Consider the following 25,732-nt stretch of genomic DNA (forward strand, 5'->3'; position numbering starts at 1 on the left):
TGTCATGTAAGGGAGGGGTAAATTTTCAACTTCATGAAATAAGTCTGAGGATCTTGGAACTGCTAGATTTTTATGCAGATTTTTAGCCAAGTTTCAGTTTTAGATCTACCTGTAGTGTTGAGTTATACCTGGTTACTCTAACTTCAAACTATTGAGTGTTCTTTTAGCATGATTTAACTTATTTTCTGAGCTGATTAGATTGCTAGCTTAGCATTCTACATTTTAGATATAATAAGTCAAATATTGATTATCCTTTTTCTTTCCAGACTCACAGATTTCAAAAACAAACTTATGATTACTAAAGTTGATAAGGGGGAGGAGGCATAGGCTAGGAGTTTTGGGTTAACATATACACAAATATTGTCAGTCATGTCCGACTCTTTGTGACTCCATGGGCTATAGCCAGGCTTCTCTCTCCATGGGATTTCCCAGGCAAGAATATTGGAGTGGGTTGCCATTTCCCTCTCCAGGGGATCTTTCCAACCCAAGGACCCTCATCAGCAGGCAGACCCTTACCACTGAGTCACCAAGGAAGCCCCCATATGCACACGTGTGAATGCTAAGTCACTTCAATCATGTCCAGCTCTTTTTGACCCTATGGACTGTAGCTGCCAGGCTCCTCTGCCCGTGGGATTCTCCAGGCAAGTAAACTGGAGTGGGTTGCCATGTCCTTCTCCAGGGGATGTTCGCAATGCAGGAATCGAACCAGTGTCTCTTGTGGCTCCTGCATTGCAGGTGGATTCTTTACTGCTGAGCCAGCAGGAAAGCCCCATATGCACACTACTATATATAAAATAGATAATCAACCAGGACCTACTGTATATCACAGGGAACTCTACTCAATATTCTATCATAACCTATAAGGGAAAAGAATCTGAAAAAGAATGGATATGTGTATAACTGCTGTATACCTGAAACTAACACAGCATTGTAAATCAAATATACTCTAATATAAAATAAAATTAAATTTAAAAATATAATGTATCAGCTTGAGATTGAAAGTGGCAAATTGTAATAATTTTAAATTAATTTAAAAAACCAGTTGCCTACTTGCAAGATGTCAGATACTGTTCTTAAACATGGGGTAAACATGAACGGAAAACTGTTTCCATTTTTCAAAACACATTTAATGACATTATTTGACTTTGATCTTCACAAAGTTCTGCCAAGTATTTTGAGAAGGAATTAGCCTCATGGGAGATAGAGAAATTTATAACCATATTTTATGACTTCTGGTCTTGTGATTTTGTGCTAAAACTTGCTATTCTTTGATAGACAATTTCCAAAAGCAGGGAAGCATGTGGCACAGTACAAACCTGGACGCTTGTTAATCCTGATAATGACCTGGGGAAAACATATCCCTCCGGGAGTAGCATGCAGATAAATCTATGTTCAGCTTCTGTTGTGTGTGCCATGTAGGCTTGTCTACCAAGGACCTGATGTTCCATGCTGAGAGGCAGTCAGACCCTATTTGGGGTCTTTCTACAGGTGAGGGATATGGGCATAACGTTAGCTGAACCATTTCTTCCACATACTTATTTCATTTACACAATAAATTAAAATATATATCTATATAATATGAAAATTATAATAATGGATGATATAAAGTCTACTTGTTAAATAGCCCATTAAATCTTTTACTGAATACCAAGAAACATTCAGACATAAAAGGATGTTTGTCAATACTGAAAATATTTAGCGAAGGATTTGGTGTGGAGAAAAGAGTTCAGAACTTTGTTGCCAAAAAAAAAAAAAAAATGACAGTACATCCCTGACAACTTAAACTACTGTTCACTTCGAATGAAGTGGAGTCCTGCTAACAGTTCTATTAACCAAGTGAAACCAAACATTTAAAACTTCAGATACTCAGTCAAGAAGATTTAAATGAGACAGGGTAATTGTAACAATGGAAAATTTCATGGCATTGAAAGTTTAACTCAAAGAACAGGTTGACATATATAATTATCCCAAACCAGAAGTATTTCTACTTTTTTCTATTTTTTTGTTTGTTTTCTTTTTTTTTTTTTTAAGTTGGGATTATGCTGAGAATAGATCTGATTAACAGAAGATGAGACAGTTGTATGGCATCACTGACTCTGAGCAAGCTCTGGGAGTTGGTGATGGACAGGGAACCATGGAGTGCTGCAGTTCATGGGGTTGCAGAGTCGGACACGACTGAGCGACTGAACTGAACTGATGTCTAATTAAACCAGCATGACTATAATGATCTTGCCAAATATTTACCAAAGACTCAGTGAGTGCTTCTTTCAAAAATCCAAGAGAATTAAAATTTAGGAAAATACTTAGAGTTTCTGTTCTACTGTATCATCTTGATTTGCATACTTAGATAAAAATATATTTGTGTTGAATCAGTATATGTAGCATAAATTTGATTATCCCACTTTGCTTTATTAATGTTACTAGAATTTTACATTTATTCAGCTATATTAGATTTTAGTCATTACATGACTAAGAACAAGGATCTTGACTTGCTCCCTGATACATCCCAAGTATCAAGAAATCTTCCTAATGCAAAATACAGTTAATTTGAATGAAAAAATGTCATTTCATTTTAGAAGAATTCACACTTGAAAATACATATTTTAATGTTTATGCAATTCTTTTTTCTTTTTCCTGGAAAATCAGGTTTGAAGAGTTACAGTGAAAACTGAAAATCAAAATGAATAGGTACCTTCTGCATGTTTGCACAGAATTGCCTGCCCAGGATAAGAGTGGAAGCAAAAGAAATATACTTAAATTCTTTCCAAATTCACCAGTTCAGATATCATTTCTACTGAAGCATTTTAGAACTGTGGCTCCTGCAAAGAAACATCATTTGTTTTTGCTAGATTTGTCATAGATATCTGTCCCCCTTTGGAGCCAATAAGAGGTAGGTATCATGGGTAGGCATTTACTCAGATATAGAGATAGAAACTTGCATTTTTTCCATATTGACTGAAAACTTACATGTTAGAACAAGGCTTATGATTGTATATATGAGCTGGCATTATCAAGAATTATCCTTTCCCTGAATTTCCATAGCATTTACCTACATTGGGCAATGGTTTTAATCAGTAGTCAATAACCTTAGGAAGATAAAATGAGGAAACAGGTTAGAACATAGTTAAGTCCATGTCTTTGGACTTCATCTACTAACATCAGTTCAACTAATAGAATTGATAAAGCTGCAACAGAGAGCTGTTTCCTTGCATCCCTGGAAATATTGTGAGAAAATTTCTATGAGACAAAAATGAATATAGAGTTGAAGGAAGTCAAGACTCCCTGTAAATAATGGTCCTTTGTAATCTGAAAGATTAAAACAATCTTTATATTTGAGTATATTTAACAACAAGATAGCAACATATGCAGTGCATGTCTTCAATGGTCTCAGTCTTAAGACAGAGAACTTGTCCAGTGCTATTTTAATTGAAAATAAATGTTTTTATAAATTTATACTTATAATCCAAAAATTATATAATTATGTTTACTATCATGTTTGCTTTAAATACAGTGAAAATTAGGCTAAAAGGATTAAAGGTTATACATACTGGCCATTTTCAAATTCAGAAGTTAATATCTTCTCATTCTGGAGCCTGTTGTTTCCACAATTGCCAAATTAAAAGGTTCTTTAATTTGAATGAAGGGAGAGTCTAAACATTTCCATAATATTATTAGGTGCCAGGTACTGTTATGAGAGCCTTACACAACATCCTCCCAATAACCCTGAGGGCAGGGGCTGCTCTGATGTACTTTTGGCCAGTTACAAATTTGAAGAGGGACTTTCCCACTATGGCTAATAAATGGCAGGTCTTGGATTTTCACCCAAGGCAATTAGGTACAGGTTTTACATAATGATCAGGAAAAAAAGTAAACTGACAGGGTTTGAAGTGATTATAGAAAACTGGGAAATTTAACTATCAAACCAGAGTTGTTTATACCAATGCATAAATCTATCACTTATGGGAATTATTTTGTATATATTTATTCTCTTTGATAAAATGTTATTTTACTTTTCTAATAATAAGTTACATGTTTACAAGTTCACATTTTCTGATTATTTTGATGTATGTATGTTAGTGAGTCCCTTCAAATTTAACATGCAAAGACTAAAGTGCACATTTTAAGGCCAGAAGCACATACTTCAGGTGACATCTTGCAGTATGGAAGCTTAAGAGTCAGAAGGAAGCAGATGAATTCTGTTTTAGAATGCAGGATCCAATTTAAGCAGGATTCTGGTGTAAATTTGATACATCTTAGTGAACCTACCGATACTGAAAGACTGAGAAATGGAAAATCATAGGTATTTATTGCCCAAGTTGTGAATAGGAGGCTTATTCTTTAACTTGAAGTTAAATTATTTTTACACACATAATCTATGATGTAGGAAAACAGAAAATATAGTGAAGATAAACTGATGTTCTTGAGACTCGACCATCAGTGAAATTTTACTTCATAACTCTGTGTGTGTGTGTGTGTGTGTGTGTGTGTGTGTGTACATATATACATACACATACTTAAAGTAAGTAAAGTCGCTCAGTCGTGTCTGACTCTTTGCGACCCCACGGACTGTAGCCTACCAGACTCCTCTGTCCTTGGGATTTTCCAGGCAAGAGTACTGGAGTGGGTTGCCATTTCCTTCTCCAGGGGACCTTCCTGACCCAGGGATCAAACCTGGGGTCTCCAGCATTGCAGACAGACACTTTACCGTCTGCACCACCATATGTACATTAAAATATATGTATATATGTTTTTGTGTATAGCTCTTTACCACAGGTATACTAGTGATACATGTACCCTTATCACATATGTATTATAAATTTTATGTGTAAAACATTTTTTATCAAGAAGGAAAAATATATACACAATAGCATCTGTTCTTAGACACATACAAAAATTTTATATGTATTATGATAAGATATTTATATTATATATAAAGAATATAGGGGGTTTCTAACTGCTGGATTTTTCACTTAAGAATGCAGTGAAACTGTCATACCATAATGATTTTCAGTCTACCTCATATCCTAAAGGATGCTTGGAATCTTGTTACTAATTCCAAAATCTAAATAATTTTGTAAGTGTCCAATAGCAGATGCTTAAGCTGCCTCTGTTTTCTTAGTAATGCAAAAAATACCAAGATGAATAGTTATATAAAATTGCTCACTTATTTCTTAATTTCTATATAAAATTTGCTAGGAGTAGAAAATATATGTTATTTTTAAAGTCCAGATATTGGTTTGCTGCTCTAACAAAAATAATGCCTACTTCCATTCTCACCAGCAATATATGACAGTATTCTCTGGATACTCAGTGTTGATACAATCTAACTTTCAAATAGAGGTTCAATTTGAGTAAGACTGGCAGTTCCAACCCCATTTCTATAGCCCGAGTCCTGTGCAACCGAGGAGAATGCAACCAGTGCCCTCCAACATCAGTCTTGTTGAGGAAGCTTCGTTCAGCCTGTACAAACAAGAAGAGTTAGAGCAGGTTAATCTTATGCTCCAACTTTTTCACTTTGAGCATGCAGTGCACAGCTGAGTACAATCAGATTAACAGCTTCACATTTCATCACATCTCATAGCCTCGGAGTTAAAGGAATATGGCATAAAAGATTCAGTGACTCATCATACATATTCAGGAGAGAAAGTAGTGGGATTTGTTCTTCTAAAATCACCCAGGAAAATACAGAGGGGACAACCTGGCTGGAAAAGAAGTTTGGGAACACATTTAGTTTTCAAATGACATTCTTTAATAATAAATCTGATCCAGCTCCAGCAGGGAATACTTGTTTTGGAAACATCTGGTCTGATGTAACCGCTTATCCTAGATTCAGAAATCAGTGAACTTTCAAAGTACCAGTGCCTGGAGGGAGGCTTTGCTGTAAAACAATGATGTACTGTGTTTCAACAAAAATTGCACGTAACCATAAAATATAGAAGTCTAATTGCAGAGTTCACATTTGACGGAGTCTTGAAAAATGTAATTTAAAATGTTATGTCTGCTCCCCATTTGGGAGCACCTGTGTTTAGGAAAATATAGTAGAAGATAACTATAATTTTAAAATACTTGCAAATTTGTGGTTTTAGATTTGTATATCACTGACAGGATAGTTCTGACGACATTTCAGTTTATTTCACAAGGATTTAAAATGGATTCACGCGCATGTGTTTGTTCTCAGTCGCTCAGTCGTGTCCACCTCTTTGCAACTCTACAGATTGTAGGCCACCAAGCTTCTCTGTCCATGGGATTCTCCAGGCAAAAATATTGGAGTGGGTTGCAATTTCCTACTCCAAAGTGGGTTCATAACTCTATGCAATATTTTGAAATGGCTCTGTTGTTTATTCTTTACTCAACTTCATGTAATAGTCTTGTCCTCAGGGGTTTTTTATCCTTAAGTGAACTCTGCTACTTTCCTCTGATACACATTAGCAGAAGATTTAATTCAATTCTGTATTCCAAAGGAAATTTGGGACAATCTTTACTGAGCTGTATTTGTAATGGTGGTTATACTGATCACAGCCTGACAGCAGGATTTTGGATGGGACATTACTAGGTCTGTTTGGAGATAATAAGCTGTCCTTGGCTGTGTATGCTCAGCAGTGAGATTTGTGATTTGTGAATCTGATGTTTGCAGGATCTTTCTCAGCATCCATCTGGTGAGGACTTTTTTCCCCCCTGGACATCATTAGAAAGCCACAGGTATGTGATGACTAGAGATTGCCCAGGAATTAGAGAGAATTTTGAATATCTAGAAATATTTAACTTCATATGTTACTTTGTAATTTGTTGACAAGTTTTGACCAGAAATTCAAGTTTTCCTTGATTGTGATTATGGCCTTGCAGATGGTATTATTCTGACTTTTTTTTAGCTGGTTGAAGTTACTGATGATTCAAAGGATACTATGGATTTAGGGGCCAGTTGAGTGTAGCTGTGGAGTGTATGGAAAACAAAGCTTTAGATTTGAGCTAGGACCCAGCTCCGCTACTTATTCTTTATGCCTCACTTTCTCCAACCATAAGATGGTAATAATTACAGTAATTTGCCCCATAGAGGTGCTGTGAAGAGGAACTACATCAAACACTAGAGAATTCAAAAAGATGCCTGGCATAGAGTAAGTACTGCATGGATGCTGGATATTTTATTATTAGCAATATGACTCCCTCATGTTATACTTATGTTTAAAATCTGGTAAAATTATTTATGATATATTAATTTCCTGTGGTTACTATTCAAATAGAGCAAATTCAGTGCCTTAAAATAACACAAATTTATTATCTTATTATCTTTAGTCCTGAAGACTGCAACTCCAAAACTGGTCATGCTGGGCTAAAATTAAGATGTCAGGAGGGCTATACTTCTTTCCTAAAGTGTTTGAGAAGATTCCATTTTCAGATTCTAGAGACCACCCAATTCCTTGCCTCATAGTCCCCTTCATTTTCAAAACCAGCATTTGTATTACTTGGACCTTTGTTCATAATGTCACATCTCATCTTCTTATCCCTGCCTCCTCTTTCCTGTCTCCCTCTTATAATGGCCCTTGAATATAGATTGGGTATAATGGGACATTCCAGAGTAATCTCATCTCATCATCTGTAACTGAATCACATTGCAAAGTCTCTTTTGCCAAGTAGGGAAGATATTTATAGGCTGGGGATTAGGATGGAGGGTTCTTTGAATTGGGGTGGGAACATTATTCTGCCTTGCAAGATAGGTTTTGTTTAACACTAAATTAATCTATTGGGCTTCCCAGGTGGCACTAATGGTAAAGAACTCACTGGCCAATGCAGGAGACATAGGAGACACAGGTTCGATCCCTGGGTTGGGATGATCCCCTGGAGGAGGGTATGGCAACACCCTCTAGTATTCTTGCCTGGAGAATCTCAAGGACAGAAGAGCCTGGTGGGCTATAGTTCATAAGGTCACAAAGAGTCAGACACAACTGAAGTGACTTAGCATGCATGTGCACAAGTTAATCTATTACAGACTTACTATTTTAATAAGATACCAAATTAACAGTAGCATTTACTGCACAATTTTTCTGATACTAGATGGAAACTTGTTCCTAAGAATAACACATAATGATTTTCTGTGCTTTTACCTGTGGAACATAAGGTGATTTCAAACTATATTAACTTTCATAAAACAATCACTGTATGAATAATAATATCTGAAGTTAAATTTATCTTTTACTTAATAATTGATACATAATGAATGAACAGCTGTCACAAAAAATCAGATTCAAAAGAAAGATAAAGATGTGAGTCTCGTTTTCTAAAAGAATGATGCTTTTAACTCACAGTGATTGTTTCAAATTTGTATACATGAAACTTCATTAAAATGTAATATTTGTGTTGATCTTGGATCATAATGTAGTTCTGTTTCTTATTATTAAGTTTTTTTTAATTAGAAAGTATGAGTGAATCCTATTTTATGATGTTATTTTAGATTGAAGATAAACAGAAAGACCTGGACTATAATTTCATTTTGGCATATTTTATAGAACATACTGGGGTGAATTTTAAAGAAATTCTACTAAAAATGAATCATATTAATAGACCAAAATTGCATTTTAAGGAGTGCATATGCCAAATAATCATTCATTTAAATATTCAACAAAATTACCAGATGCTAGACATTATTTTATATTTTGAAAGTGCAAGCAAGCAAAATAAGCAAATATCCATGCTCATACTGATCTTACTGTCTGGTGGGCAGGACAGAAACCCAAAATAAAATGATTATGTACGACAGATTTTGTTAAGGATAATGAAAAATAAAAAGTCATCAAATCTTACAGAATAGATCCTTCTGAGAAGTGGATTTTGAGGAAAGACCTGAGGAGATGACCACATACAGTTATGAGGGCGAGAAACAAGCCTGGGTTAGGGCAGAAGCAAAGGACTTGGGCTGGGAAACTCCCACGAAGTGAGGACAAAGGATCAGCAAGGCGGTCATAGGAGCTGTAGCACCAGAGCAAATGCATCGGAGGCAGAAGAAAATGACTTCAGAGGGTGAAACTGTCACAACACAATGGGCCTTAAAGTGGCATGTGAAGCTCCACAACAGAGTTTTGAGGATACAGTTACCTGGTCTGATGTAGATTTCTCAAAATTACGGTGCTCTACTGAGATCAGAATAAAAACATACAAGAAAGAACAAGTAGATGATGGCAAAGCTACTGAAAAAACTTAGAAAACAGCTTTAACATTTTACTCATGATGCCCAAACTAGTTTTTCTAACATTTTGTGATATTGTGGTGTGTAATAAGAAATATATTTGGTCTTTGTCTGAATTCCTTGGCAGAGATCTTAAATTCCTCAGAATTTCCTAAATGAAATGAGGCTTTCTCAGGTATCTTATTCATAGGGAATCCCTTCTAGCAGCACCTGAATTTATGTTAATGAGGTTACTTATGGAAAGCCCTAAGGATGGGAGCTGGTTACCAGGAAACTAACCATACCTTCAGTGGTCTGGAACTTCTAAATCTCTACCTCTTACATCTCCAAGGGGAGAAAAAGCGTAGAGATTTTATTAATCACCAGTGACTACTGGAGGCAGGCTTCCACAGTGGCTCAGCGGTAAAGATTTCACCTGCAATGCTGCAGACACAGGTTCAATCCCTGCGTCGGGAGGATCCCCTGGAGGAGGGCATGGCAACTCACTCCAGTATTCTTGCAGAGAGAATCCCATGGATAGAGGAGCCTGGCAGGCTTCAGTCCATCGTGGCACAAAGAGACACTACTGAATCGACTTAGCATGCAAGCACAAATAATGGAATCTTTCTACATATTCCCCTGTATATCTTCCACTTCTGTTGTTCCTGAGTTATACACTAGTCAGTTAATATGTTTTCCTGAGTTCTATGAAATACTTTAGAAAATTTAATTGCACTCTTGGAAAGAGTCATGGGAAACTCCAATATACAGCCAGGAGATTAGCAGCACAGGTGATGACATGTACTAGTAATTGATTTCTGAAGTGGGGCCAGTCTTAGGGGACTGAAACTATGGGATATTGGGCTCTATCTAGGCAGATAGTGTGAGAACTGAATTAAGTTGTAATATGCCAATCTAGTATCTGGAAATGTGCTGGTTGCTTCACAAGTGGGGAAAACCCCACACATTTGGTTATCTGAAGTGTCAGAAAGTGTTGATGAGAGTAGACACACAGGAGGTGTCTTCTCCTTCACATTCTTCACTTCATCAGCTATTCATTCTGCCTATCTTTGGCTATCCAAATAATCAATTTTATTTAATTAACCTACTATTGGCTGGACAAGATTCTGAAGGCCACTAATGCAGAATAAACAGGGCAGGTAGTGATATTTAAAACTCCAATCAAGATATAGCAAACACCAGCTTTATTATGCAATTTGCATTACCTATGTAATGCAGCACAATATAAAAAGGGTTGTGCTCCAAAAAGAAAAAAAATAGATCTATAGTTCCTAATTTATAATGTCTCTTGGTCTGCTTGTTTTTCTCTAGCTTTATAACTTGGAAAATCTTACCTGAACCAGTAGCCTCTGAGATATTATCTCCGTTGTGAGTTTCTTTTTTTCCATCACATTTGTGGCTCCCTTTTCCCTGGAGCTGTCAACAGAAATGTCAATGAAGAATAGAACTGCTTCCTCTGATTTTATCCTCCTGGGACTTCTAGTAAACAGTAAAGCTACAGGGATTGTCTTTGCAGTTATTTTGGCTATTTTTGTGGTGGCTGTAACTGCAAATCTGGTCATGATATTCTTGATTCACATGGACTCCCACCTCCACACCCCCATGTACTTTCTGCTCAGCCAACTGTCCATCATGGACACCCTTTTCATTTGTACTACTGTCCCAAAGCTCCTGGTGGACATGGTTTCCATACAGAAGACCATTTCCTTTGTGGCCTGTGGCATCCAGATCTTTCTGTACTTAACCATGATTGGATCAGAGTTCTTCCTGTTGGGCCTCATGGCCTATGATCGCTATGTGGCTGTCTGCAACCCTCTTAGGTACCCCGTGTTGATGAACCGCAGAGTGTGTCTTCTTCTGGCTGCTGGTGCCTGGTTTGGTGGATCCCTGGATGGCTTTCTGCTCACCCCTATCACTATGAATGTCCCCTACTGTGGATCCCGCATCATCGATCATTTCTTCTGTGAGATCCCTGCTGTTCTCAAATTGGCCTGTGCTGATACATCCTTGTATGAAACCTTAATGTACATCTGCTGTGTGCTCATGTTACTCATCCCCATCTCTATTATCTCAACCTCTTACTCCCTCATTTTGTTAACTGTCCACCGCATGCGCTCTGCTGAGGGCCGGAAAAAGGCCTTTACCACTTGTTCTTCCCACTTGACTGTAGTCAGCATTTTCTATGGGGCTGCCTTCTACACTTATGTGCTGCCCAAGTCATTTCACACCCCTGAGCAAGACAAGGTAGTATCAGCCTTCTATACGATTGTCACACCCATGCTCAATCCTCTTATCTACAGCCTCAGAAACAAGGATGTCACGGGAGCATTTAAAAAGATATTTGCACAATGCTTATCCGCACAGAAAGTATTCACAAGTGATGCTTAGAGATTCAATAATCTGGGAATAGTTTTCCCAGTAATATCCTCAGTGTGTTTTGTTTCACAAGAGACTATCTGCAGCTATTAAATATTTTTTTAAGAGGTGACAATTAAAGAGGATTTACCTAGCTTGGTTTCTTCCTCTTAGATGAAAGGAACCCAAAATATTTCATTAGTTATTCAGAGTCTACTTAGCTAACTGTCAAAGCTATGTATTATTAATAAGTAAGGTAAAAGTTCCTCTGAACCTAGCAGTTATCTCTAGGGGGAAAAAAGAGGAAAAAAAAGAGCAGATATTAGAGTTCAAATGGACAAAGAAACAAACAAAAATTTCCAAAACTTTACAACTTTGTTTCCAAATCTTCTGTGCTTGTCACTGTGTCAATAAGAAAGAAAAAAAAAAAAAAAAAAAAAACCAATTCCCAAATGACAAAGGAGACAAACCACAATTTAATCCTGCCTTTAATTATTAGATTTGCCTAAATGGATTGTAAACTCTATAATCACATTTATATGAGCTGAAAAAAGTGGAATATGGTTTTAGAAGGATCACTCTATCTGTAGTTTTGAGAAGAGAAGAGGGATTGGATACAGGAAGACAGCTTGTATTATGCTATGCTAAATTGCGTCAGTCATGTCCAACCTTTTGTGACCCTATGGACTATAACCCTCCAGGCTCCTCTGTCCATGGGATTCTCTAGGCAAGAATACTGGAGTGGGTTACCATGACCTTCTCCAGGGGAGCTTCCTGAACCAGGGATTGAACCAGTGTCTTTTATGTCTCCTGCATTGGCAGGTAGCTTCTTTACCACTAGCACCATGGCCAGATACAGGAAGAAAACTTAGGAGACTTCAAATGAGAGACAAAGTTGGGATTGAATAGGGAATTGACAAAATGGATTAAGCTCCTGGAAAGAAAGACTGTTAGGAAAGAATGTGAAATAAAAGATAATATTTTGGTTTCAAGTGAAAGGAAAACAGAATTTCTATTTACTGAGTCTTGAAAACTTCTAGATTGGCAACTTTCAACAGGAGAAATCAAGAATTCAGTTGTTGAGACTCTTTTGGAATGTCTATTAGATATGTGAATCACTTGGGGTTCATATTAGAGTTTTGGAGTTAGATTTATATCTGGTATTATTCAGAGTAGCAAAGATATTTGTAGACATAAAATGAGTTGAAACCATTATGGTAAGAGTAAAAGTGTGAGCCAGATCTAAAGCATCTGTGCTCAGCAGGAAGCAAGTGAGAAAAGAGATAGGGATTAATGGAATAAGAAGTAATATCTCAGATACAGATGAAGAAATGATTCAGAGATGCAGCAAGTGCAGTCTCTTTTTGAAATACAAGAACTGAGAATTGACCATTGGGTTTGGCAACATAGAAATCACTTGTGAACTTAATAATAGCAATGTCAGTGAATTTGTGCTCAGAGAAGTTTGAGTAAATTAGAGAGACATAAAGAGGACAAGAGGAGTAGAGTAGAGTATAAATATGGCTTTTTTTATTTACTTATTTTTTTTTGAGAGGAAATCAGGGAAATGGAGAAGTAGCTAGAAGGCTTTATGGGATCAATGTGTTTTGTTGTTTGAGTGATATTATAGATATGTTTAAGGAAACAATTCTATACAAAGTTTAAATAGATGATGGACAAAAAATAAAGAAAAACTTTCTTCCAGAGGGATGCTTTTTGAGAGTGACACAGAGCATAGAAAGCAGTTTAAAACTGAAGAGGTTGATCTTTGCTGTTAGCATTACCAGTTCAATGTCTGATCATGTGATACAAGTAATTTCTCTTCTGACAGCTTCTATTTTCTCAGTGTATTTAAAATCAAAGAGGTTTTGTCTGAGGAAGAATAGGGAGAATTATTAAAAATTTGAGAAAGCATTTTTGGAAAGCAGGCCAATAAATGAACAACACAAAGATATTAAGATTGTAAGGTAGTCTTATGACTCCCAGCTAAGATTGATTCATTAATTTATCACTGGTACTATTGTAATAAAGTCCAATAAATGTACCCAACATGAAGCACAGCAAATGGTGAGTGTGCAGCGTATTACCTATAATTAATAACAGCAACAAAAATGACAATAAGAGTGACAGGAAAAACAACTATTACCATCGTTCCAACAAACTTAGCATGTTCTATATAGACAAAATGTTGTATTCATTTATGTTTTTCAGTGCCTCAAGTTTGCAGCATATAATAGTTGTCCTTAGTTTGTTTTAATGAGTTGTTCTCTTTGTACAATTAAATCTTATATAACCAATATGCTTGTTTATGTGGAGTTTATGTTAAAACCTGGTGTGATTTGGAATCATTAACTAACATCCTGTCCCTTCAACATGATAATTATTTATATTTTGGAGTTAATAGCATACACAGACATATCCACGCTTTAATCTGGTCCTTGTGATGGCTTCTCTGATGACAAGTGGATTCTCACTTAGTGCAAAATACTGTTTCTATCATAAGGTCTAAGTTTTTGCAGGACATTTCATCCTATACAAAAAATTAAGACTTTTGGTCTGCCTCCTAAGATCCTTAATATTTGCATGCTCAGTCACTTCAGTCATGTGTCTTTGTGAACCTGTGGACTGTAGCCCACCAGGTTCCTTTGTCCTTGGGATTGTCCAAGCAAGAATACTGGAGTGGACTGCCATGCCCTCCTCTAGAAGATCTTCCCACCCCAGGGATCCAACCTGTGGCTCCTGTGACTCCTGCATTGCAGGCGGATTCTTTACCCTCCTGCCTAAAATGTCCATTGTGATATCTGGTCCATGACAAAAAGTTCTTGAATTTGAGTTCTGTCTAAAACATCCATTGAGACATTTGATGCATGATTTGCTGAATAATACAACATTTCAGTTTGTTAAAATTTTTATTTATATGCTGAAGAGGGTGTGGAGAAAAGGGAGCCCTCTTACACTGTTGGTGGGAACGCAAACCAGTACAGCCACTGTGGAGAACAGTGTGAAGATTTGTTAAAAAAAAAAAAAAAACAACTGGAAATAGAACTGCCATATGACCCAGCAATCCCACTGCTGGGCATACATACTGAGGAAACCAGAATTGAAAGAGACACATGTACCCCAGTGTTCATCGCAGCGCTGTTTATAATAGCCAGGACATGGAAGCAATCTAGATGTCCATCACCAGATGAATGGATAAGAAAACTGCCGTACATATACAGAATGGAATATTACTCAGCCATTAAAAAGAATACATTTGAATCAGTTCTAATGAGGTGGATGAAACTGGAGTCTATTATACCGAGTGAAGTAAGCCAGAAAGAAAAACACCAATACAGTATACTAATGCATATATATGGAATTTAGAAAGATGGTAACAATAACCCTATATATGAGACAGCAAAAGAGACACAGATGTATAGGACAGTCTTTTGGACTCTGTGGGAGAGGGTGAGGGTGGGATGATATGGGACAATGGCATTGAAACATTTAAATTATCATATGTGAAACAGATCACCAGTCCAGGTTCAATGCATGAGACAGGATGCTCGGGGCTGCTGCATTGGGATGACCCAGAGGGATGGGATGGGGAGGGAGATGGGAGGGGGGTTCAGGATGGGGAACACATGTACACCCATGGTGTATGTCTTACCAGTTCAGTTTATTTCAGTCACTCAGTCCTGTCCAACTCTGCGACCCCATGGACTGCAACATGCCAGGCCTCCCTGTCCATCACCAACTCCCAGAGTTTACTCAAACTCATGTCCATTGAGTCGGTGATGCCTTCCAACCATCTCATCCTCTGTTGTCCCTTTCTCCTCCTGCCCTCAATCTTTCCCATCATCAGGGTCTTTTCAAATGAGTCAGCTCCTCACATCAGATGGCCAAAATATTGGAGTTTCAGCTTCAACCCCAGTCCTTCCAATGAATATTCAGGACTGATTTCCTTTAGAATGGATTGGTTTGATCTCCTTGCAGTTCAAGGGTCTCGCAAGGGTCTTCTCCAACACCACAGTTCAAAAGCATCAATTCTTTGGCTCTCAACTTTCTTTATAGTCCAACTCTCACATCCATACGTGACTACTGGAAAAACCATAGCCATGACTAGATGGACCTTTGTTGGCAAAGTAGTGTCTCTGCTTTTTAATATGCTGTCTAGGTTGGTCATAACTTTTCTTCCAAGGAGTAAGCTGCAGTCAATTTCAAGGCTGCAGTCACCACCTGCAGTTATTTTGGAGCCCAAAAAAAAATCTGTCACTGTTTTCCCATCTATTTGCCATGAAGTGATGTGACCAGATGCCATGATCTTAGTTTTCTAAATACTGAGTTTTAAGCCAACGTTGGGTCTACTGTTGGGTGTGGTTATACTTCCCACTTATTGATTGTTTCATCTGAGGTGTTCCAGCACTTGGAGCCTGCAGGCTGTTGGATGGGACCAGGTCTCAGTACTAAAATAGCTATCTCCAGGATAGCTTATATCAATCAATATGCCCTGGGCCCTCTGTTACCAGTTTTCTTGCCTCCACACTGAGCCACAACCAATCCCCATCTCGCTAGGAGGCATTCCAAGACCCACAGATAGGTATAGCCAAGGTATGGAGTCCCTGTCTTGTGCTGGGTCCTAGTACACATGAAACCTTGTGTGTCCCCTTTAAGAGTGGTGTCTGTTTCCTCCACCCCTGTGGAGCTCTTGGACTCAAGCCTTATCAACCTTCAAAGTCAAATGATCTGAGAGCTCCTCCTCCCAGTGCCAGTCCCTCAAGCTGGAGAGCCTGATATGGAGCTCAGAATTCTCATTCCTGTGGGAGAAACTCTATGATACAATTATTTTTCAGTTGTGGGTCACCCACCTGGTGGGTATAGGATTTGATTATACCACAGAAGCATCCCCCTCCCCTCCACCTTCTCACTGTGGCTTCTTCCTTGACTGTGGACATAGAGTATCTTTTTTGGTGTGTCCTGTCTTTTTGTTGATGGCAGTTAGTTATTATTTTGTGGTTTTCATGAGAGGCAGTGAGCTCTAGTCCTTCTACTCTGACATTTTTTTTTCTGGAATTGAGAGACTGTTTTAAATTTGGATACTTGCTGCCTCTCCTCATCATAAGCTGGTCATTATCCCCTAGATATGGGATGTTTAGTGTGGCAGCGTACATGCTCCCAGTACTATAAGGGCAGCAATTGGTACATGCCCATGAGATATCCAGTGCCATTGGAAACCTGTGTGCCCCTGGGACAGTGGGGGCAGCAACTGGCAGCTGCTCCCGGGTCTCTCAAGAGTGGTGGAAGTCCACACACTCCTGGGCCAGTTAAAGTGGTGCCTAGTGGGTCTCACAATAGCAGTGGCCTGCACAATCCCAGGACAGCGGGGGCAGTTATTGGCATCTGCTAACCACTCTTCTGTTCTCCTTGGATGGCAGGCGAACAGTGACTAGCCCCTGTTCCTGGTTCTCTTAGCAGCAGGAGTGGCTTGAGTAGTCCCGGGACAGTGGGGAAAGCAACTGACGACTAATCACCGCCTGTACATGCTCCCCAGATGATGGGGGCAGCAACTGGCACCTGTTCCCAGTTCTCCTTGTGGTGGAAGTGGCCCATGCCCACCTTTGAAGCCCACAATGGCAGTGACAGCTAACACCTCTCCTGGAGTTCATGTAGGTGATGCCCTGTTGCCTGAGAACATGCTCACTGGGAAAGAAGCTCCTAGGCAATAGAACCCCTCTCCTCACACACTCCTTAAAATGGTACCTTGCCTCTCTGTCCAGCGAAGGTTTTTCCAAGTGCAGCTTCAATTGCCGCACTCCAGCCTCTTCAGGCTGTCTCTGCACAGCCAACACTGGTCTTCTTCCTGGATCTGAGCTTTAAAGCATGAGCTTTAGCACCCTGTCCCTGCTTACATCAGTGGACGAGAATGTCACCTCCACTTTGCCATCCATGAGCTTCCCTGCTGGCTCAGATGGTAAAAAAAAAAAAAATCTGCCTGCAATCCAGGAGACCTGGGTTTGATCCCTGGGTTGGGAAGATCCTCTGGAGAAGGGAATGGCTACCAACTGCAGTATTCTTGCCTGGAGCATATCATGGCCGGAGGAGCATGGTGGGCTATAGCCAGTGGGGTTGCAAAGAATCATACATTACTGAGCAGTAAACCAACTTCCACACTCTCCTCTGAGTCCCCCACGTTGTCCAGACTAATCTCCCTGTTGGTGAGGGGAAGTCCCAGGGTGCTAAAACACTTCCTCCTTCACAGTTCCCTCCTTGGGGTACAGGTCCAATCCTGATTCCTTTCTCTTTCTCTCTCTCTCTTTATTTTCTTTTCCCCTAACAGGTTATATGGAAGTTATCTGGTCTGAGATCTCCTGCCAGTGTTCAGTAGATATTCTGTGTGAATCTGCTACTTAGAGATTTATTCTTGATATATTTGTGGGAGGAGGTGAGTTCTACATCTTGTTTCTCTATCATTTGATTTTTCCCCCTTTTTTAGTTTATAAAACTAAAATAAAAATAGCTACCCAAAGTACTTCTATATCAGTGAAGAAATTATTTTGGGCGTACATTTATTTGTGGCTCTTTTCTATTAAATTTTTCTTGATTACTCAATTTTATCTGCATACAATTCCAGCATGCACATTTAGGATATCATTAAACATTACTTATAATTTTAGATGGATGTACATTATTTCATTGTGTGACAAATATATCTGATAAGCTATTACTAAAGTTTTTACCTCATAATATGAACACTTAAAATTATAAAAAATTGCCAATGGTTAAAATGTTTTTCTTAAGCACTCTATTTGAGAAGCAAGTATCAATAACTAAGTATCAATGATCAATGAAGGAAGTATCAAAGTTTAATGTTCCTGATGTCAAGAAAGCCAGTGGTCTAGGATGAAGACTATGCCCTAGCTGATAACCTGTAGTATAGCAAAAGATCAACAGAGCCAGTTGCCACAACTGATATCATCTGTAGGAATGGAAATGAGACGAGGGCTGTGAGACACACATGAAGGCTGCATGGGTCATCTCCTCTAGCATACACTCAGATAAACAGGTGTACAGAGAATATGCCACAGTGTACCACTTAGAAAATCAGAATTCTAATTACTTTGGTGACTAAATGGCACATGAGTAGAATTTTTGAGTGTTTGTAATATTTTATTTATTCAAGTGGTGAATGCATGTTTTGTGTTTATTTACATACATAACCAACATTCTTTTATTATTTACTATGAATTTTGTATCTTAGTTAAATTTTTATATAAAAAGAAGTGTTAATATGAATGTATATATGATAGTTAAGTAAATTTTGTTGCTTACTTGACATGTGCAAGTATGGTACATGTGTATGTGCATCATGGAAAAGCAGTGAATATGCTGGAGTTCCTTGGAATGCAGCTGTCTTTGCTAAGAAGAGGAATCCTTGCTCCAAAAGTGTTGAAAAGGAAAAGAAAAATAATATAAGCATATTAGTTAGGTGGTATCTGGGTCACAATAAAAGCAATGTCTAGGAAGTAACCACAGGACTCTAAATCCTCTGGGAAGTCACAGAAATCTAAGAGGATGCACATATATAGTAAATGTTGAATAGCCAGTGGTTTTAAGCCATCTTACCTAGATATCAAGAGTTGATAAGGCATCCATATCTAACATGACTAGAAAAGATTCTTGGATCCCAGGAATTTTTTGTAGTAATCAGGTAGTCTGTTAATAGGGGCCATTTTGAGAGTTTTACGAGTGTAATCAAAGATCCTTAGGTATTAGTTGTATTAGTGCATTAGTCAAAGATTTCCAGACAAACATAGCCAATAGGGGACAGATATATAGATATAGCCAGAAATAGATGGGGCTTCCCAGGTGGCACTAGTGGTAAAGAACCTGCCTGCCCCTGGGGCCAGAAGATTCCCTGGAGGAGGACTTGGCAGCCCACTCCAGTATTTTTGCCTGGAGAATCCTCATGGACAGAAGAGCCTGGTAACTACAGTCCATAGGGTCACAAAGAGTCAAGCATGACTGAAGTGATTTGGCACACATTCATAGATATAAGTACAGGTGAACATAGATATAAATGGGGCTTCCCAGGTGGCGCTAGTGAAGGAGGAAACAGAACAGTCTATTTCTTGAAAGCAGGACTCCATCTTGGGCCGGACTGTGGACTTTGAGCTATATGCTATGGAAACATGGAAACACATACCAACTGGAAAACCAGGCCCCCAGAGGAAAGAGCCCTAGGGCTCTCCGTTGCTAAAAGAATACCCTAATTATCTGTGTAACCGAATAGAATCATACATTCTATTATGCTTATTAGGGTATGACCACAGGCTTACTGATAATTGTCCACTGTTAACAACCTAGGCTTAAGGCATATGATCATGGGCTAACTTTGATTGTATCTTTCTTTTTCCTTTGTTCAGACTTGTTTCAAGGAACCTTACACACTTAGGGTATATGAGGTTTTCACAAAAATTTGTGGGGGTCCTTGGCTAAGATGAGACTCTGCCTTGGGCCTGCTGGTATAACAAACTGCACTCCACTATGTGCATTGTCCTTCTGAGTGAGTTTGTTTCCTCGAACACATGGCCAAAACACTAGCGGTAAAGAACCTACCTGCCAATGCAGGAGACTTAAAGAGATGCTGGTTCAGTCTCAGGGTTGGGAAGATTCCCTGGAGGAGAGCACAGCAACCCACTCCAGTATTCTTGCCTGGAGAATCCCATGGGCAGAGAAGCCTGGCAGGCTATAGTCCATAGGGTCACAAAGGGTCAGACATGACTGAAGTGACTTAGCAGAGCATAGATATAGATATAGATTCTGTACATATAGAGAGACATTTGATAGATAGATAGATAGGTAGATAGATAGATATTTTCTTTATCTGTCAAGGGAGAGAGTCAAAAAAGAAAGAGTTATTTTAGGACATTGGCTCACATGACTAAGGAGACTGAGAAGTTCCATAATCTCTCACCTACAAACTATAGGCCTAAGAGAGGTGCTAGTAAAAAGCCTTGTCCAAATATAGGTGAACACCAATGTCCTGGATCAAATAGTTGGCAGAGACCGAATTTTTCATTTTTTTTCCTTTCTATTCTACTTAGGTCCTGAATGGCTTGGATGATTCCCATCTTTATTATGAAACGCAATATGCTTTACTTATCCACAAATTCAAATACCCATCTCATCTGCAAACACTCTCACAGACAAACTCAGAAATAATGTTTAATCTGGGCACCCCACAACCCAGTCAAGGTGACAAAAAAGTTGAGCCATCACAGTTGATTTCTATGCTTGGTTAATTTCATATAGAACATTGTTCTTCAGTCATAAGGCTTACAGGAAATTCTAAAATGGAGTGTTTACCATGAAAGTCCACATGTATCTTCTGTTGTGTATCCTTAATATTTATTCCTGCAACTAGAAATATGCATCACAGAAATACATTTCAGTGCATTTATTTTCAATCAGATAGTCACACTCTAATGATACAGTTAAGAAATGACTTGATTATGATATATATGTATGATACATATTATTATATGACATCATATGTGAAAGGTTATTGCTGAACCACGAAAGACACTGGGATTATCGGCCTAAGGAGGAGAAGAATTCAATCCGGGGCCAGAGACGAGGCTTGATCGCTCAGAGCTTTTGTGTAATAAAGTTTTATTAAAGTATAAAAGAGATAGAGAAAGCTTCTGACATAGACATCAGAAGGTGGCAGAAAGAAGATCCCTCTGCTAGTCTTTAGCTGGATGTTATATAGCTACTCAGAGAAGGCAATGGCACCCCACTCCAGTACTCTTGCCTGGAAAACCCCATGGATGGAGGAGCCTGGTAGGCTGCAGTCCATGGGGTCGCGAAGAGTCAGACATGACTGAGCGACTTCACTTTCACTTTTCACTTTTATGCATTGGAGAAGGAAATGGCAACCCACTCCAGTGTTCTTGCCTGGAGAATCCCAGGGATGGGGTCGCACAGAGTCCGACATGACTCAAGTGACTTAGCAGTAGCAGCAGCAGTATATAGCTACTAACAGTTTGCCAATTAAAGAAAGGAAATGTTTCAAAACTCAGAGAATGGCACCAGACCCCTCACCCACAAGATGCATTTTGAGATAATCTTGGCACCAAGTGAGTCATCCCAGGCCATAAAACAATTGACATGAATCTTGAAGAAAGGCAGATTCCCTTACAAATATATAGTTTCATTAACATAGATTAAGAGAACAGTGTATGAGTATAACATACTGGTTTGTCAAGTCAGTTCTGAGCCTTTAGGTGAACTGGAACCAGACAGAGCCTGGGGTAAATGCATAGTACATTAACATAGCTTAAAGACAAACATTTCCATAAGAAAAATGCATTGGTTAGCTCAAGGTTTGAGAAAAGTTAAGTTCAGGTGGGACCAGGTGTCATTATGGCAACACAGAGTTTTAAGAGAAATCTCTTTAAATTTGTATAGAGAAGGGGGAAAAAAAATATAACACTAGTTTGTTTCTTCCTGCCGCTTAAGAGAGAGATAAAAAAATGTCTTACACTTACAGCCTATTTCCTCCATTTGGAGACCCCTGGCCTTCCTGCCTGTTACCCTCTCATATACTTAAGAGTAGATGAGTTTACAAATATCTTCTACTACTTCACAACACCAAACAGCAAGAAACATAAACTTAGAGGGCCAAAATGGTAAATCATAGCTTTGGGTTTCTCATTTTATTGAAGAGTATAACTCATTAAATTTACAATTAACAATTATGTATAAAAAAGGCATTACTGCCACAAGTGTATATAATATAATTAATAACAAAGAAACACTTTCTATATTATTCTACAAATGCAGCAGGATTATAGCGTAGTGGAAAGAAAGCCTTTCTTTCACATAGCTTATACATAAATGTATAATGTAAATGTAAATATAAATGTAAAATGTAGCATGCTTATACATAAACAATCTATGTTTTTACAAAAAGGAAAATCATTAAATACAAATAATTGGTTACATAGACGTTTAAGTGTTGAAAGAGTAAGAAGGAAGTATTGTACTTTTTCCTTTCCGATCTCTTCTTGGTGCTTTTCTTTTAAGAGAATTTTGCATACTGGTAATGAATTCAGAGTAATTATAGTTGACCCAGGAACAATGTCAACTTGAACTGCACAGGTTCAGTTATACATGAATAGCTTTCAATAGTAGATAATATATTACTACAATATTTGCTGCTGATGTACATAGATACAGAACCATGCATGCAGAATGCTGACCATAAATTATACTTGGATTTTTTACTGTATAGTGAGTCATGGATCCTAGCTTCTGCATCATTTAAGAGTCAACTATAATTTTCTAAACCCCTGTTCCAGCATCAAAGCAAAAAATAAACATGGTAGGTTTGGAGCTGAGAGTCCATAGAGAAGTAACTGGCAGAAGTTTGACTACCAGTGATGTTGATTTGTATCACTTCCACTCTCCTGACATCTACATACACTCACCTCAAAAAAACAGTAACTCTACTGATTTTTATATTATATTCAATTTTTATATTATTAAGATAGTATAAATATTGACATTAAAGTCATTGCACCACTGTGATTACATTTCTTTTAAGACACTGTTTTATTGCTTTTCCACCTTTTTTCCCAGAATTAATCGGGCCTCAGACTTGTTTATTTGCTTTTCCCTTATATGTATAAGTTACATCCTGGTAAGTGTTTCCTGCATATTGTGACAACTTCATAATTCTTCAGTTTCTTCTTCCTAGGCCATCCTTTCTGTAGCCTCTATCCTCCTGCTCCTCACCCAGATTGCTTGCCTGAGGCTTACCTGCACAGAGCTCCTCTTGGGAGGATACTCCACCACTTACCCTCCTCTTTGGATACCTTGATGTCTATATCCTAAGTCTACTTGTTATTTTTATTTTGATTTTTTTTTTCACTCCCTCATTTTAGTAGAGCATATTCTTCAAAAGTTTCCTAAACAAGGTGCATTGAAGAAAATTTCATTGAGAACTTGCAGGTCAGAAAATGACATTTTTTTTTTTTTCTCACTTGGTGGAAGTTTTGCTAAATGTATACTTCTAGGCTGAAAGTAATTTTCTGACTCTTTTGTCTTTTAACATCCAATATTACTACTGAGGGGCTTCCCAGGTGGCCCAGCAATAAAGAACCTGCCTGCCAATGCAGGAGATGTAGGAGACGTGGTTTTGATCCCTGGGTAAGGAAGATCCCTTGGAGGAGGAAATGGCAACCCACTCCACTTCAAATATTTTCTTGGGTTCTTTCTCTGTCTCTTTTCTCCTTCTGGGACCCCTATAATGTGAATGTCCAGATTCTCTTAAGCTATCGTACTTTCTTTTCATTCTTTTGTCTATATTCTGTTCTGTAGCAGTGATTTCCACCTTTCTGTCCTCCGGGTCATTTATCCATGCTTCTGCCTTAGTTATTCTGCTAGGGAATCCTTCTAATATTATCCATCTCTCTTTGTTTGTTCTTTAGTTCTTGTAGGTCTTTGATAAACATTTCTTGAATCTTCTCAATCTTTGCCTCCATTCTTTTACTAAGCTCCTGAATCATATTCATTATCATTATCTTGAATTATTTTTCTGGGATGTTGCCTATCTCCACATCACTTAGTTGTTTTTCTCGGGTTTTATCTTGGCCCTTCATCTAGGACCTAACTTTCTGCTTTTTCATGCTGATTAACTTTCTGTAATGTGATTTTGTTTTAGTTCCTCTGGGATTGTGGTTCTCCTTTCCTTTCCTGTCTGCCTTCTGTTGGAGGAGACTAAGAGACTTGTGTAAGCTTCCTGATGGGAGGGATCAGTGGTGGGAAAAACTGGGTCTTGCTCTGGTGGGCAGGGCCATACACAGTAAAGTTTTAATTTAATTATATGCTGATAGATGGGATTGCACTCCCTCTGTGATAGTTTTTTGGCCTGAAGTGACCCAGCCCTCAGGTCTACAGACTCTGTGGTGGCAAACTCTTTGAGAGTGTTTATCACAAAGTAGACCTTCCTGGACAGCTGCTGCCAGTCCCCCCATCCCTGTGGTGAATCCCTTCTGACCCATGCCTTCACAGGAGACCTTCCAACACTAACAGGTAGTTTTGGGTTTTTTTTCCTGTGGAGTCACTGCTCCTTTCCTCTGAGACTTGGCACACACAAGGTTTTGTTGTGCTCTCCAAGACTGGACTCTCTGTTTCCCCCAGTCCTATGGAAGTCTTATACTCAAATCCCACTGAGATTCAAGGTCAAATTCCATCTCTTTGTCTGGTCCCCAAGCCTAACGTAGGGTTCTGAACCTTCACAACAGTGGGAGAACTTCTTTGGTATAATTGTCATCCAGTTTGTTGGTAACCCACCTGGTGGGTATGGAATTTGATTTTATTGTGATTGTGCCCCTCCTACTGTCTGGCTGTGGTTTCTTTATCTTTGGACATGGGGTATCTTTTTTTTTAGCAGGTTCCAGCACCCACCTATTGATGATCATTCAGCAGTCAGTTTTGATTTTGGTGCTCTCACAGGAGGAGATGAGTACATGTCCTTCTACTCTGCCATCTCAAGCTGGTAATTTTAATTTTTTGAGGAACCACCATATACTGCTTTCCATTCAGTTTAGTTCAGTTGCTCAGTCATGTCTGATTCTTTGAGACGCCATGGACTGCAGCATACCAAGCTTCCCTGTCCTTCACTGTCTCCTGGAGTTTGCTCACATTCATGTCCACTGAGTCAGTGAAGCCATCCAAACATCTCATCCTCTCATCCTCTGTCATCCACTTCTCCTCCTGTCTTCAGTCCTTCCCAGCATCAGGATCTTTTCTAATGAGTCAATTCTTCACATCAGGTGGCCAAAGTATTGGACCTTCAGCTTCAGCATCAGTCCTTCCAATGAACATTCAGGACTGATTTCTTTTAGAATTGACCAGTTTGATCTCCTTGCAGTTCAAGGGACTCTCAAGTCTTCTCCAACACCACAGTTCAAAAGCATCAACCTTCAGTGCTCAGCTTTCTTTACGGTCCAACTCTCACATCCTTACATGACTACTGGAAAAACCATAGCTTTGACTAGATGGACCTTTTTCAGCAAAGTAATGTCTGCTTTCTAATGTGTTGTCTAGGTTAGTCATAGCTTTTCTTATAAGGAGCCTGTGGGTTTTTTGTTTGTTTGTTTGTTTTAATTTCATGGCTGCAGTCACCATTTGCAGTGATTTTGGAGCCCA

General features: G+C 38.6%; 1 protein-coding gene across 1 annotated transcript; it reads left to right on the forward strand.

Annotated features, from left to right (window-relative positions):
- Positions 1–10,594: 10,594 nt before the first annotated feature.
- On the forward strand, positions 10,595–11,581 carry LOC122700962 (olfactory receptor 2T11). Its single transcript, XM_043913984.1, has one exon. It carries the CDS (start codon positions 10,607–10,609, stop codon positions 11,564–11,566), a length of 960 nt encoding a protein of 319 aa, XP_043769919.1. The 5' UTR covers positions 10,595–10,606; the 3' UTR covers positions 11,567–11,581.
- Positions 11,582–25,732: the final 14,151 nt, after the last annotated feature.

This window comes from Cervus elaphus, chromosome 9 (assembly GCF_910594005.1).
Source record: "Cervus elaphus chromosome 9, mCerEla1.1, whole genome shotgun sequence".
NCBI lineage: Eukaryota > Metazoa > Chordata > Mammalia > Artiodactyla > Cervidae > Cervus > Cervus elaphus.

Bases quoted from the DNA above. Each gene is read 5' to 3' on its own strand.
- LOC122700962 (XM_043913984.1), top strand. From the start codon at position 10,607: ATGTCAATGAAGAATAGAACTGCTTCCTCTGATTTTATCCTCCTGGGA.